The following is a 15,608-nucleotide window of genomic DNA, read 5'->3' on the forward strand; positions in this document are numbered from 1 at the left end:
AAAGTGTTGTTTTTTAAATGAGAAACTGAATTCTGACCAGCAGACATTGGGGAGGGGGGGAGCGGGTGGGAAATTAATTAACTCTGGTAAGTATTTCATTTTCACATATTTAGAAACTACACTATTCTGGACTCTCTATGTAAAGGATTAGGACATAGAAGGGCTGTTAGTACCAGGCCTTCTCATTGCATTGTGCTTCACACGTAAGCCAGGTTCCATTGTGTTCCCTGGTTCTGTAGCACCGTAATGACACTCTTCTTTTCCAAATCTATCAAATTGTATGAATAGTTGCAAATGGATAATGCAATTAGAAATATGCCAGAAATGGTTTTGTATTTTCATAAATGTATATCAGTTTTTTTCACATGGGACATATAGACATACTTTTATCTATTTAAATGCTGACCGTGAATCAGTTCTTCATGTCTGTTAACGACTGATGACAGCTTTTGACTAGTGCCTGTAGCTAATTCTGAATGCTATTCACTTATAAACGGGTGAAAGGGGCCAAATATGTATATGTTTACCATTTGCTTTTGTACCTCTATCCAGTTGGATCTGAATGCCATGAAAGTAGTTCAATGAAGTCCTTGGTAATAAAATAGTTTGTAATTTATTGTGAATATTTATATACATAGCTATATAACGTCAAATCAAATTCCTTATCTACATCTGCAGGCATGAATTAGATCCCCTCACTTTAAAGACCACTATTACCCAAGACTATGGCGCTTGCATAGACTAAAAATAATTGACGGTATAACAGCTCAGGAAAGTGAAGCCAAAACATCTTGATCTCCCCCTGGTGGCTGGCTGCAGTATAGGTCATAAGTCACACTCCCTCCATGTTAGCAGATGGGACATGAGCCAAACCAAACAATCTAAGTGTACGTCAAAAAAATGTTTTCCAAAGATGGTTTCTGTCATTTTAGGTAGTTCTTATCACACCAGTCTGCTCAAGTGCTCATTTTTCTGATCAGTTTGTTTTTAATGAGTCATATATAAAAAGAGGTTAGTGTGTACTCGCGATCGGGTTGGGCGAGTGTATGGGTGGGACCTCGATACCGCGGCTCCACTACCCGTTCACTACTGTGCAGACTCTGGCTCCTAATGACATCACCAGCACAAGATGGCAGCACCCGTATTCTGGATATTTTGGCTTAATTTTTGTACAGTGGGAGGAAGCAGAGACACGTTGTCCATTCTTTTTACAGTCTATGTGCTGAAGACTTAACACTTGACAACCTATTTTAAATAGACAATATATTCACACAAAGTATTCTGCAACTGAGTTGGAAATAGTAACAAATCTTTAATTAAAAAAAGAAAACAACCATTTTCTATGACTCCTTTATTACAAAATTCACAACCTCAAGCTGGTTTTTATCTAATGTTGAAGCCTTTTAGCCTTTTAGTGGCTCATTTTTTATTATTAATAAAATGGTCAGACAAACTAAACTTGGCTCTGAAAACCCTTCTTAATCCCACAGAGACAAAAGCAAATTATGTTCTCGCCTGGAGTCAGTTAAAGCAGGAAATGTCTTGGTGTTCACAGGAACTAAACCTGATACATTTTGACAGCATCAGACAAACATCAAATGAATACTGGTGTACATCGTATTCAAAACCAGATCTTTGTCACCAACAAGAAAGAAAAAGATAACGGCAGAAAATTCATCCCCTTTGATCTGTAAACTAACATTATAACAAGTGGCTCATCTTCACGAACACTCCAATCTAGGGCTGCAACTAACGATTATTTTAATAATCGATTAATCTGTCGATTCTTTTTCCGATTAATCGGATCAAAAAACAAAAACAAAAAAGCATTAATTTCCAACCCTTTATTCAAAAACTGAACTGACAGTGCAAATTCAGAGTGCAAAAAATCTTCAGAATGTGCACAAACAGGCACAAAATTTTGAAAAAGTTATTAATATTAGCGTGGATTTAATGCTATTTTCAAGATGAACTTGAAAACTTTAATGAAAATTGAAAGGTTGTGGAAGTAGGCCAGACTTTATTAGAATAATCTGGTGTATATTTAAGATTTTTTGACACAATTTTGAAAAAAAATCCGATTTGCGAGGATTAAGCTATTTTCAAAGATTAGTGATTTTCTATCATTTTATTTTAAACCTAATTGAAAAAGTAAAGGCTGTGGAAGTATACCAGACATTGTTAAGATACTCTGGGGTCTGAGGTTTTATATTCCAAAAAATATTATAAAAGTCTACTCATACTCATTTTTCAAAATGGTATGGGTTGTTTTCACCCGGTCCCTAACGCGATGCTGCAAAGTAGCGTCTTCCGAATGTGAGACGAATGTCGAATATGAAACTAACTTCACCTCGGTCAATTAACACACTGTTTCGATGAATTTAGTGTGAAATGCTCCCACACTTTGGATGACTTGGGTCGTACTGATTTCTCTGCCTCCGCCATGTGTTTCAGAACAACGTTACTCAACAACGTCTCTCCGATGGCCTTTCCTCTACCTCCGCTCCGCGCTCAACTAAACTTTTTTTTTTTAATACTCAAACATCTCCGCGACATATTGAATGGCGTAATAATCGCGCGACACAACGAATCAATAATGAAATTCGTTGCCAACGCTTTTAATAATCGATTTTAATCGATTCGTTGTTGCAGCCCTACTCCAATCCATCCTTAAATTCAAATTTTCAGATCAGGGGTCAAAGGAATGACATGACAAAAAAAACTACAAAAAGAAAATGTTATTCAAAAAAATTTAATTTAAGAAAACATAAGTTCATGCAATGTTGACCAGGTTTCTGGTGAGACCTCTTGACTTGCCTTCAGTGTTTGCTGGAGAGTCTGGATCTAGTACCAGTTTGATCTGTAGTAGGAAAAACCCAGACCCCTATGTCACTGACCCCCAGATAATGGCCCAGTCCCAGTCCGTGAGTGGTGGATGACTGTATACACCTCACTGGGGTTAGTGGGGGTGGGGGGTGTAGATAGACAGGCTGTACTGGTAGGCCAAGACAGTCCTCCCTAGCGGTTGACCTCAGGTCAGTCATTCAACCATTTGATGGTGGAGATCAGAACTTGGATCCAATGACCTGATGCTGATCCACTAGCTCTGTTTCTGACAATTGGTGCTCCACCTAAACTGATATGCGATCATATTTAATGTATCTATGCAGACAACTGACTGAAATGAGAGACGCTTCTTCTGACTAGTTGTACCTGCCGGATAGGCTAGCCTTGGGGTGTGGGAGGAGCACAGCAGGCTGACCAGTAAAGTGTTTGGATACTCTGAACGAGGCTTGCAAACTCATCAAAGAGCCAATGACCTTCATGAGAACAACACTTCCCAAGAGCTAGATGTCAGTACAAAATCATTTTGGGGGCCAAAATGGCCAACAAAACTAGACAGAAATACTTTTAAACAAGTCTTCCGAGTTGTAAGAACCCCTCAAAGACTCCCCTTACAAAACAATCATGATAAATGCCTTTTACATCCAAACTCTATATTAAATTAACTGCAGTATCAAATCCAAAACAGGCACCTGAGAAAGTGCTGAATGATGTTGATTAAAGGACAACTAAAGTTTAGCCAAGGGCAGAAACTAGGGGACTTATGATGTGATATGTGGCCATATGTATATGTATATATATATATATATTTTTTATTTATCCTGACATAACCCTGTTGTAACCAGTGTGTGTGTACTTAACATTCCAAGTTCTGGCCTGTCAACTATGTCTCAGTGCGGCTTTTTGGAACTATCCTCTCTCCCCACTTGTCCACTCTTCCCTCCATCCCCCAACCAATCAGCTACCACTACAGTTCCTCCTATGGGGGGGGCCTCAAAGAGTCAGCCTTTTGCTCTGCCACTCTGTGTCAGCGGTGACAGTTCCAGGATTGTCCTCTGCGCCACCACCATTCCGGCCGGCCACCAAGCACCCGCTGCTGCCCTTGTCGTCACTGCAGCTGGCGTACTCCGCCGACTCAGGCTGCGAATCGATGTCCTCGACCGCTGTCTCCCATTCCTCTATGTCTCCGCCCTCCTTCTCTTCCTCCTCTGCCCCCTCCCCAGCTGAACCGTCGCCCTCCCCGTCTCCATCCCTCTCCTGCTGGGCCTGGATCTGCCTCAGGCGGGCCATGGCCTGGTCGATGGTGGCTGTGCTGACCAGGTTGAAGTCGTGCATGCTCACCAGGTGGAGCAGAAAGTTACCGCACAGGCTCCTATGGGTCAGGTAGGGGCCGTAGCATTCCACAAACTGCAGGCACGCTTGCTTCATCTGGTTGTCCGCTATATAACTGTCGGAAGGGAGGGTGAAGATAAGACAGATTATTAATGATAAGATTCAAATAAATGGGCATTCAAGTAAAATGTTGTCTCTTTTTTTGATTATCCCAAAAAAGATCAGATGAGTGACTAAAAACCGTGATCCAAACCGAGTTTTGTGAACCATTGCACCACTATTTGCGGGTGCACCATCCGGCTGAACACGCTACTGTAGCATCAACAGCAGCAGCCACACCAACTGCAAGAGGCCAATTGTTACCTAGCCATATTTAGCTAAATAACATATTTGCCAAATAGGGTGATTCCATTTTAAATAACAAAAACGAAAGCACTTAAATACAAGTACAAAATACCGGCAGAAAACCAACCACCGATGGATTCAGCCAACAGTCATTGCTGATGTACTTGTCATGATATCACCCAACCCTGGAATTACCCTCTACTTCAGATATTCTCATTTATACCTGTATTTGTCACCAACTCTGGATAAGGAGCGAGTCCTCAGTGACTAGGAATTGGGACATGCCCCAAACAAACTAAGGCTACGCTCACACTGCAGCTGAATGTGGCCCAAATCACAGGTCTGTTACTTGGATGACAGTGTGAACAGCACAAAGGGCATTGAATCTGCCATTTTCAAATCAGATTTGGGACACTTTCATATGTGGTTTTAAATTGGATACAGGTCTGATATTTGGCAATGCAACCTCAGTCTGAACAGTTAAATCACTTATTTTACGTCACCCTAGATCAACATTCGTCACTGCGCTGGCGGGATTTGGTGAATACATACATGGAAGTGAGCTGGAAGGCAGTCAGTGAAGGGACAGTGACTGGGTTGTTAGATCTCAAAAGTATTTGAGGTGACAGTATTATCCAAGCAAAACTTGAGGGGTCGTATCGTAACCGGTATGTCAGATGGTTGAGCGATTAGGGAATCGGGCTATTAATCAGAAGGTTGCCGGTTCGTGCAAAATGACGGTGTGTCCTTGGACAAGGCACTTCACACTACTTGCCTCGGGGGGAATGTCCCTGTACTTACTGTAAGTCGCTCTGGATAAGAGTGTCTACTAAATGTAGTATTCACTACTTTCAAGCTAGCATGTTAGTATTGGGAAATTCTATAGGCTAATAGTTTTAACTTATTGCTGGTGAGCTATCAACAGCTGGCTGCAGTAACGTTGGTGTGGAAAAGCAACAACAATATTGACTTGACCATTGATGTGGTTTTACTTATTGCTAATTCATATTTATTTCAACTAATGTTTGATTTATCTTTCGTCTTTTAACTGAGATTGGATTTAACTGGATTTGTTGCCTGCTGTTCCTCCACAATTCTTGTGCCTCTTGCTCAGTTGTTAACAATACCTCTGCCTGATTGAGAACTACAGTAACGCACATTGATTGGAGGGGCAGAGTGCAAGCAGGTAGACAGATAGCCCGTCCAACCATTAGTCCGAGCCCGGCTTAATGATTGGTTGTGTTTATTACAGTCGTGCAACGCCCACAGATGTCAGAATGATTTAATGTTACCGTCAAACCTTTATATGTATTGGTTGCTATCAAGATGTGAAGTTTATTTAGGCAAATACGACAAAAAGTGCTTCCGAACAACATTGCCTATACCATCTTTAACAATAATAAATAGGCAATATATTTTCGTAATTTCTCCAGTACTGAAAGCAGAACCGATAGTGTCAAAGCTTATCGATACTACAGTCTTTCATAATTTAGCACCGGGGCCAATTTAATACTGGGTTTTGGTACGCATCCCTAGCCATCATACCCATGCTTCATGATGTGTAGGTTCCACAGCTTCATGATCTCCTTCTCCCCCTCGTTCACGTCTGTAAACTCCTCAATTTGCTGCAAACGAGACAGTCAGATCAACGTCACCATCATGGGCCTTTCCATGTGTTTGAGTCTGCTTATCGGATGTGTGGAGTTTCTGTGCTTGCGCATGTAGGATGGCGTGTGTGCGTTCGTGCGCCAGTGTCCCACCGTGGCCGTCTTCTCCCGCAGCCAGGCGGGGTCCCGTTCGTCCTCGCTGTCCACCTCCATCTCCTGGGGCCAGCGGGGCACGCAGCTGTCGCTGCGGAAGTACAGACGGTTGTGTCCGCTCACGTAGGTCCTCTGCTGCTCTGCCTCGCCGTCCTCGGGCTCCAGGAACTCGATCAGGCTGGGGCGCACCCGCCTGGGCCTGAGAGTGGGGAGTAGAGGCAGGGTGTGACTGACCCGCTGAGTGGGTGTCTCTATACAATGTTTGATTCAGATGCAATTTTTGTAAAATAAATTGGTTCCGTTTTCCGTGTCCATGTGTGATCAAAGTGTTGTGGGTGTGTTACCTGCAGACGAAGACATGTGTGACGGCGGTCCTCTTGACGGGCCCATTTCTGCTGAAGGCGAAGCCAGGCTGGCTGTGGACGTCCTGGGGGTTGCCCACGTACGAACCGTCGTAGCACTCGTTGATGGACACGTCTACCCGGGCGCCCTTTGGATGGGGCTGGGGGGTGAAGGAGGTGGATGAGTAGGAAAGGAAAGAGACAGGCGATTGAGAGGATAAGGAACAGGAGAAAAAAAGGGAAGGGGAGAAGAGAAGCAGGGAGAGGTTGGAGTTAGGAAGAAGAGCCGAAATCTACTCAAGCACTAAGGCAGTTCTGTAACTGGAGATCCATTTCCTGATTGTTGCCTCATTCATAGTCTTTTGCTCACACACACACACACACACACACACACACACACACACACACACACACACACACACACACACACACACACACACACACACACACACACACACACACACACACACACACACACACACACAGAGTCCCTCACCACATAGTTGAAGATGAAGCGGCTGTGCGAGAGTTTGAGGTGCTTCAGCAGGCTGTAGAGCTTCCTGCAGTTTAGGGTGCACCAGGGACAGTGGAGGTCATCCCTGGCCTCAGTCTGCTGCCTCGTGTTGTTATTGTACAGGAACTAAGAGGTGGAGTTTAAAAGAATGGCAGTGGTATAAGGTAGGTACAGTCAAATGGAGGGGGGGGGGGCATAAACAATGAACAGATGTAGTCAGGTGGCTGAGCGGTGAGGGAATCGGGCTAGTAATCCGAAGGTTGCCAGTTCGATTCCCGGTCATGCCAACTGACGTTGTGTCCTTGGGCAAGGCACTTCACCCTACTTGCCTCTGGGGAATGTCCCTGTACTTACTGTAAGTCGCTCTGGATAAGAGCGTCTGCTAAATGACTAAATGTAAATGCCACACCAATCAATCAATAACAGAGAAAAAGGTAATAGCCACCAAAAATGATTTTGGCCCCCTGCTATGAATCCTACCCCTACCATTGTTTTGGAGGGGCAGCCCGCCCCGCCAAAATGACCTCCCCCCCGCTAAAAGAATGAAACAATATCTAGAATTAGGCTATACTAGTGCATAGTGCCCAAGATCAAATTGGTGGCACACACAGATTCCTGGAATTATTGATTGGGCACAGTGCCCGCGATGATGTTGGTGACACACATATTTCTAGAATTATAGATAGTGATGCAGCTGGTGATGACATTTCTTCAGTGGTTTTGGTACCTATATTTCTCAGATCACAAATGAAATTCTTAGTACTTGTTCAACCTCCACATCTATTCTAGTGTGTGATGAGTGTCTCACCTGGTAGAATATGCGCAGCTTCTGCTGAGTCTCCATTGAGATGTTCTCTCTCCTGGTCTGTACGTCGCTACTCAGAGGCTCCTTCAGTACTACATGAGAGGACAGGGCTGCGAGTGAGTCAGGAAGCGCAGCAGGCAGATTGGCTGGCCATCCACAAACTCACAGACTAAGAACAAGTTATGGAAACCCCATTTAACCCCCTCCCGGCCATCTCACCTAGCATGTGGGACGGTCTGACAGTTCCCGGTCTGGGCTCACTGGCGGCAGCGCTGGCACAGTCTGAGTTGCGTGTAGCGAGGGGCTTGGCCACGGGCGCCGTGGAGCGGCCTCTTGCCTCGCCAGTCCAGCGCAGCGTGAACTGCAGCGTGGGACCTTGGGAAAAGGTCTCGAACGGAGGCAGGCACTGGGGTAGAGCAGCAAAGATTACAGACCAGAGATTATAGTTAAAGGGATGGTTCACCCAAAAATATTTTTCCACTTACCTATTTGTCTATCTAGATTTTTTTTGTGTGAGTTGCCGAGTTTTGGAGATATCGGCCGTAGAAATGTCTGCTTTCTCTCGAAATAATGAGGCTAGATGGCACTTACGATTGTGGTGCTCAAAATACATTTGAAAAGCAGTTTCATGTAGAAAGTTCAGTAGAAAAAGAAAATTGTTCCAACATGAACCGCTAACAATAAGGTCTGGGGTTCATCTTGAGTAACCAGGTCATGATTGCTGGAAAGAGACATTGCTGTTGAGTTTTTCAAATTTATTTTTGGGAGCTTTGAGCATGTATTGTGTATTTTTGGGTGAACTGTCCCTATAACTCACTGTAGATGGGTCTGCTTTTTATATGTCTCACTTTTACGGCTGTCTTGTAGTCTGTTTTGTGGTTGTATGTTATCTATTTTGTCATGCCTCCCCACCCCCACCCCACACACACACCTTTCCATCAAGGATGGTCTCCCAGGTAGCCCTCTTCTTGTTAACAGGACACACTTCCATCTCCTGCATAGACACCTCATACTCCCCATCCAGCAGCTGCAGACGCCTGCACACGCGAGTATGTGCAAACACGAGGATTAGAACGTCAACATTCTTTACAGAAGACATTCAGTTTTTCAGGAAGATTACCGTCTGGGACGTGTGTGGAATTCAGCATCACACCTGTTCTTATCAAACACAGTCATCTGAGCCACAAATGTCATCTCTCCCTCGTCCCTGAGAGAAGACATTCTTTTCTTCCTGTTTGGCAGCTCCTCTGTAAAGTCTAACACACACACACACTATACGTTTCAAATAAGTATATGCAAACCTTTAAGTTATTATGCAAAAACATGTTGAATTAATTAATTTCACCCACTCCCTCCCTCACCGACTCACCTATGTTTTCGTTAGTGCCCTCGGCACGGCCCAGTCCGTTGAGCTGGCCGCGGTGGGTGGAGCCCGGCCGCGACACCCTGAACAGCAGGGAATAAGACTTGATCATGTGGCTGTTGCTGGCCTCAAACTCGCTGCTTGAGACCATCAGAGAGGGGCAGCTGGCCGGCTTGCTGGGGTCCGGGTTTAGTGGGACCTGCTTCTGCCCCGTGGGGACCTGCTTCACTGGGCAGCTCACATCCTGGGTGGGGAGAGGGGCGGAGGAGAGTGTCTCAAGTCCTTTTGTCGTTTCATCGCCCCCACCCCTTCAACATCTCTGGCATATGCTTCATATGCAACACACCAGGTCAAACAAGTGTGTAGAGGAGGGATGTTCAAATTCACGCTCAACACACACACACACACACACACACGGGTGACATGGAGGCAAGCTTGTGGGGAGAAGGAGGAGGAGACTGGCGCAGAGAGGTACAGTGAGGCAGTCTTGTTAACTGACCCTCCTCTGAGGTTGATGTAGCATATGAGACGTATCCACGTCCTCACTGGGAGACAACAGGGTAGTGAGATGTGCGGAGGGGGGAGAGAAAGAAAGCAAGAAAAAGAAAGAAAGAATATACAGTATTAAGGCTGAACGATTAATTGCATTTGCGATAATATCGCGATGTGACAAAACAAGATTTTGTAACCGCAAAGGCTGCGATTTTACTTTGGTGCACGTTACACTTTACCTTGACCTGTACGATGGCCTCAGGCTCGACAGAACCTGACACTACAGACATTTTGCCAATTTTGCCTTTAAAAAAGATGCTGCGCAGTGTCAAGTATTGTGCAAAACCTGCCTGGCTAACGTTGCTACCTCACGGGGCAACACCACCAACCTAATTCAGCCCTAAAAAACACCACTAAGCCATGTACGATGCATAGCTAAAATGCTGAACACCAGTGTGTCAAATAAGCCAAATAACACCCGACAGTATCACTGATCAAAATGTTTCAAAGCCTAACTCCATATTCATGTACAAAATTACTCAAGCAGTAACAGCGTTCATCACGAAAGATATGATGCACCTCGGTGATACACATACAGTAGGATCACTATGGCTGTCAGTGCCATTATGTTTCTGTTAGGCTACTGACTGGACCAGAAATGTTCAGACGTTTCTTTTTCTTTTAAGATTTAACCTTTAGATGCGCGAGTTCTAAATATTTCTGACGGTTCCCACAGCGCAAGTTTTTTTTCTCTCCAAAACGGTAGCTAGCTAGTTAAGAAAGTGCAACCCACATGTTATTAGCCCAAGTTTAGCTTTGATTTACCAAAATATTTTCGAAGGGGTACAGGCGGTATGTTTTCCTTAATTTTTCTGAACTTTGTGTGTTATGTTGCTGACTGGAGATCAGTAGTATATAACCAATCTATATTTCTTAATAATAAATCATATAATAATCCTATATTAAATCGCAATTGCAATATTAGTCAAAATAATCGCAATTAGCTTATTTTCCTAAATCGTTCAGCCCTATAGACAAGTTTTTGAGCCGTTTCCGCTCTACTTCCTAAACTCCTCCCTTCGATGCAATCCACTTCCGTTCTGGCGGGCTGGGTTTGTTTTGCTAGCTAGCTCCGTTGTGCCGACAAAGCACTGATATCGCAGTGACAAAGAGGATATACAATTTACAACATGAAGAAAAGTGGTTCGGGAACGACGTGTGCGGTAGTTGGTTGCAAACACTCGAGAAAGCACCTGAACGAGTGGTTAGATAGAGTGCTACGACCACCAGTTTTAAAACCTAGAATCGCCTCTAGCCTGTTACAGTCATACTACAGTAGTATGCTTATTGTTTGTAGGCTATTCACATTTTGTTGGTGTTCCTTTGTCCTATTGTTGCAGTGGATTTAATAATTCTACATTGATATGTGGATATAATAATTCAAACCTTTCAAAGTGCCAATACACACATCTGTATAAGCCCGGCATGAGGTGTGTAGCCAACCGGTGCTTTAAAGCAGTTTAAAGCAGTCATAACCGGGTTCATAGGAAGAATAGATAGATAAGTAGGCACTTCAGGCAGTGACAAGCCACTTAAATAAGGATAACAGTGTACTGCCTGTCTTGTCCTTCTGAAGTTGTTAAATTGAATAGGCTGAACATCAACATGTAACATAAATAGCCTAGAAATTCCAAACAAATTAGCTTTCAATGTTATGTATGCCTAGGCTACTTGGACCGTGTCCTGGCAATAAATAAAGAACATTATGCTACATGTTTTGCCAGGATAACTGGCAAGACCATTGAATGTTCATGATGTTCCTGTGTGTTTATTCCTTTGACTGGGTACAACAACGCGATCAGTCTACCGACTATAAATGTTTTTAATGTCGGGCTACGAATTTATAGAACAACTTCTGTCTGATACGTGTGGCATCCTTTAGCCAAATAATTAGCCTACATTTTGCTGAGAGATTGAAGAGCTAGACAACAAATGTTCTAATGAATCACCGACTAAAGTCATCTTCTGACATTGCCTTTGCTCCATGTTAAAAGCTCCAAAATGATGGACTGGCAAAAGCTTTATAACTATAAATCTACTCTAAAATGTACTTAAAAGTATGGCGACGACGTTGGCAACTTATCCAGTAGTAAATGTCAAACGACAAGTATGTCAAAGTAGTAGAACCGTGATCCCAAGCTAGCATCGACATCGCTGTGTTTACACCGGCAGACGCGTTGCAAACCACTTCCGGTGGAAATGAAGTGCATTTGTGTAGAGTTATGGCGGCCCCCTGGGATTTGGCGCGTAAACTTGTCTATACAGTATACAGTCTGTAAGATCCTACTCTAAAACAAGTCCCATCAAACAAATAAAAGGTACACACACCTTTCTCTTCTTGTGGCAGACTTTAACCAGTAGCACCTCTAAAGACACAGAGTTCTGCTCATTCTCAGAGTCCTGCGATGGCTTTTCTGGGAAGGGGTCACAAAGCAGAGTTTGAGAAAAATCCTAGAAGCAGAGTTATTGTGAGTCATCCAAGAAGAAGTATATACTTGATTCAAGACGTACCAAGTTCGTGGAAGAAGCCGGTGAAGGTGAGTTGCAGGTGAGAGGCCAAGCTGAGGAGATGAACACAGAACTGTTGAATGCCATTCTCATTATAGTGGGGGTCAGATGGCTGAGCGGTTAAGGAGTCAGGCTATTAATCAGAAGGTTGTTGGTTCAATTCCCGGCCATGCCAAATGACATTGTGTCCTTGGGAAAGGCACTTCACCCTACTTGCCTCGGGGAGAATGTCCCTGTACTTACTGTAAGTCGCTCTGGATAAGAGCGTCTGCTAAATAACTAAATGTAAATGTACTGTAATGCCAGGTGGGTCAAGCATGACCTTCATCTCAGGTAAGATGTGGTACTATTTAAAGTCTGAACTACATATCCACGACACAATGATTACAAACAGGTGAAGGGCTACCAAATATCTAATAAAAATAAGTCGCCAAAGTTCAGTGATTGGGATGTTTTCAATGATGATTTCTTTTTTTAAAGAGGCAAGGTCTGTTTTTGAAATGTTAACCTACATCAGGAAGACTGCGTTAGACTATGTTAAGAGTGCCCAGGATGGGGTCTGAGTTGTTCACCTGTGCGTCTCCTGCTCGCCCCTCATCTTCTCCACTTTGAACAGCAGGTCATCCACTTTGGAGCAATTCCTGTACCCAGAAATACATTAACAAAACCAGCACACAGGAACATCAACTGTATATAGAAGGCTATATAATACAGATGCAGAGGTGATCATACACAGTTCATACACATAATTCACGCTGCTTTCTTATAGAGACTGGTGGTAATCCCTAGCTGTAGTCCAATTCTCGAAACATGATTGGTAGGGCAGTTGGGTGAAGGGGCAGGGCGGGCAAATGGAGGACCACACCGTGACCCAATAAATGTGCATCAAGACAATTGAGGGGACTGTACATTTGGTATAGTGATAATAGTTAACAAGAAACTTCTCAGCTGGAATAATAAACATTACCCTTTGGAAACCCAATAGCTTCAATGAACCTTACCTCTTGGCATTTGTTCTTGAGTGTCTATGGGACATGTAAGTGAGAGTTCTGTGCAAGAATATGGGCTGAAAAGCAACACAAATAACAATATTACTCAAAGGTAACATATGCTATGGTTGTCAGTGACTTGAGGCAGTTGTGAATGTTGCAAATGCGTAAGACTTGAAGACTCACTGCTATCAAGTTCCTGGTTCTAAGAAACCTGTAGATTTGAGTTGGCTCTGAAAATAGACAAATTATATCCGTCATGTCACATAGTATTTTTTTTGTCGGTAATGATGACTTTCGGAGGTCAATTTTTTTTTTTACCTATAACTAGGACATAACTAACTTCCGTGTAAACAGCTCTGATCTAATATTAAACATTGTTTAATGCTGACGTGCATGATTTAGGACGCAGGCGTCGCTACAGTAATGTTATCAGTGGAATACACATCTCCAAGGCAGCACATGCCATCTTCGGAGCTGGCTGCACGTGGCTCAGCATTATGTTCAGAATAAATAAACGTGTGGGGTTTAAAGAATAATATAAGCTATTCTTCCCCTCATATTGCGAACGGAAACTGTAATATATACAAGTATTTCCACCTGTATTAACTTTCGGCAGAAAATGGTAGCGTATTATTTACAGCTCATAATCTAACACGTCAAATCAATAATTTGATTCTGAAACCTGGTAATATTTGTTCATACTTATTATTTGTTTGTCCTGCTTTCCAAATCCTATTTTCTGGTTATTCTGTCAAGTGTCACAAACTTGTATCAAACCGAGCACACATTTTTATATCCACTTAAAGCACTTAGGTTAGAATGTTTTATTGCATGCAGGACACTCTCAATAGCATAACTAGTGATGACAAGCAACTCACTTTCGAAGGCCTGCAAGAAGAGCTCATGGTCGGCTTGAACGTGTTCCATCTTGGGCTTCTTGGCTGCGGCCATCACCACAGCAGAGGAGTGGTACACACTGCCATTGGCTTTTCCGGTATTGGTGCCATAACTTTGGCCCGAACCAATGTGACCTCCTCCAGAAGACCCATGCTTCTGGGGAGCCATTTCACAAAAAACAAAGTGTCACGCGCGTTTCCAATATGTCAAGGGAGAAAACGCTAGTTCTTTGTCAAAACAAAGGACTCGATAAACTAACGTTCGCCAGCTAACCTAACTGTATCTCTGTTCGTGTGAAATGTTGCAGCTAGCTATAAACACAGTAGTTGTCAGTTTTGATGGCTTTATCAGCTGACTAAATGTGGATGTTTTGACAAGAAAACGCCAAGTTTTCCCGAGGCAGGAACTCGAGACGTCACATGGAAATGCGCAAAATGTTTTCTCAAAACACTTCCTTGAGACTGAACATCAAAGATAAGAAGCTCACTAAAGCTAACCGGATTCTGTAGCTAGCTTAGCGTTGCTAACTGGAGATGCCTATTCACTGCTCCAGCAGCCGAGTAGCTAGGGGAAATCCATGAAAAGAACATCTAACGAGGCTATCTGCTGTTTAGCCGCTCAGGTGGCGGATTGTTGCAACACAATGTACCGGCGACATCGTATAGTTCGCGTGTCCAGGCAGAAGACAGTGATCATTCTAAAAATGCAATAAGTGAAATGAACCAACCTTGTTAAATTACAATATAAAAATAACATGCAGATAATATAAAACTCCAAAACCTCCATGATTTGTGTCTAAAGAACCCGCCTTAACGGGTGCTCGTCAAATCAAAGGCCTTGTTGGGGAAATTGAGAGTTCTCATTGGTACGAATCATCGTCGTTCTAATGCAAGAAGGTTTGGTAGAGATACATGAACCGAGGGCAGGGTTGCCATATCCGCGGGTTTCTAGCCAAATTGGGCTACTTTGAAAACAGTGTAGCGGGCGAAAATGTATTGGTCGCGGGTGGCGGGTTTTTGGGCCACTTCTAAATCTCACTGCGGCCGCCGCATTTCTGCCCCGTGGTGGCCTGCGCTGGTAGAGAGGTAAACAGCACGGATGGGGAAAGTGTGTGGGGAGAGTTCAGAGTTCATAACCTACACACACTTCCTTTACTAAACTGACTCCTTTCATAAAGTAATTGTTGCTCTGTGTCTCTGTTCGGTGGTGATAGGAAGCGGCATGATTAAATAATTTGTTGTAATGAACCATGAAACCTGAAAATATCAGAAAACAAGGAAAATATTAATCCACCAGTCATTTTCATATTTTAACTATGGAGGCATCTATTGGATACATGTGTTAAAGATCCCATG

At 43.4% G+C, this 15,608-nt stretch overlaps 1 protein-coding gene across 6 annotated transcripts; it reads right to left on the bottom strand.

Moving 5' to 3' along the window:
• Nucleotides 1–1,416: 1,416 nt before the first annotated feature.
• LOC134013059 (polycomb protein suz12-B-like) lies at nt 1,417–15,054 on the bottom strand. 6 transcript variants are annotated; one of them, XM_062452842.1, is made up of 18 exons: nt 14,981–15,054; nt 14,235–14,409; nt 13,540–13,586; nt 13,366–13,430; nt 12,937–13,005; nt 12,368–12,417; nt 12,185–12,270; nt 9,311–9,548; nt 9,062–9,197; nt 8,873–8,978; nt 8,161–8,347; nt 7,945–8,033; nt 7,119–7,262; nt 6,626–6,783; nt 6,282–6,480; nt 6,067–6,146; nt 2,244–4,291; nt 1,417–2,158 (listed from the first exon to the last, which is right to left on the bottom strand). In XM_062452842.1, exons 2-17 carry the CDS (start codon nt 14,305–14,307, stop codon nt 3,838–3,840), a joined length of 2,181 nt encoding a protein of 726 aa, XP_062308826.1. In that variant the 5' UTR covers nt 14,308–14,409; nt 14,981–15,054; the 3' UTR covers nt 1,417–2,158; nt 2,244–3,837. The 6 variants fall into 6 exon arrangements, with proteins under 6 accessions (XP_062308826.1, XP_062308809.1, XP_062308817.1 ...); XM_062452825.1 differs by having other exon boundaries at nt 14,903–15,043; XM_062452833.1 differs by lacking the exon at nt 14,981–15,054 and having other exon boundaries at nt 9,095–9,197; nt 14,235–14,646.
• Nucleotides 15,055–15,608: the final 554 nt, after the last annotated feature.

The sequence above is a fragment of the Osmerus eperlanus genome, chromosome 2 (assembly GCF_963692335.1).
Source record: "Osmerus eperlanus chromosome 2, fOsmEpe2.1, whole genome shotgun sequence".
NCBI classification, from domain to species: domain Eukaryota; kingdom Metazoa; phylum Chordata; class Actinopteri; order Osmeriformes; family Osmeridae; genus Osmerus; species Osmerus eperlanus.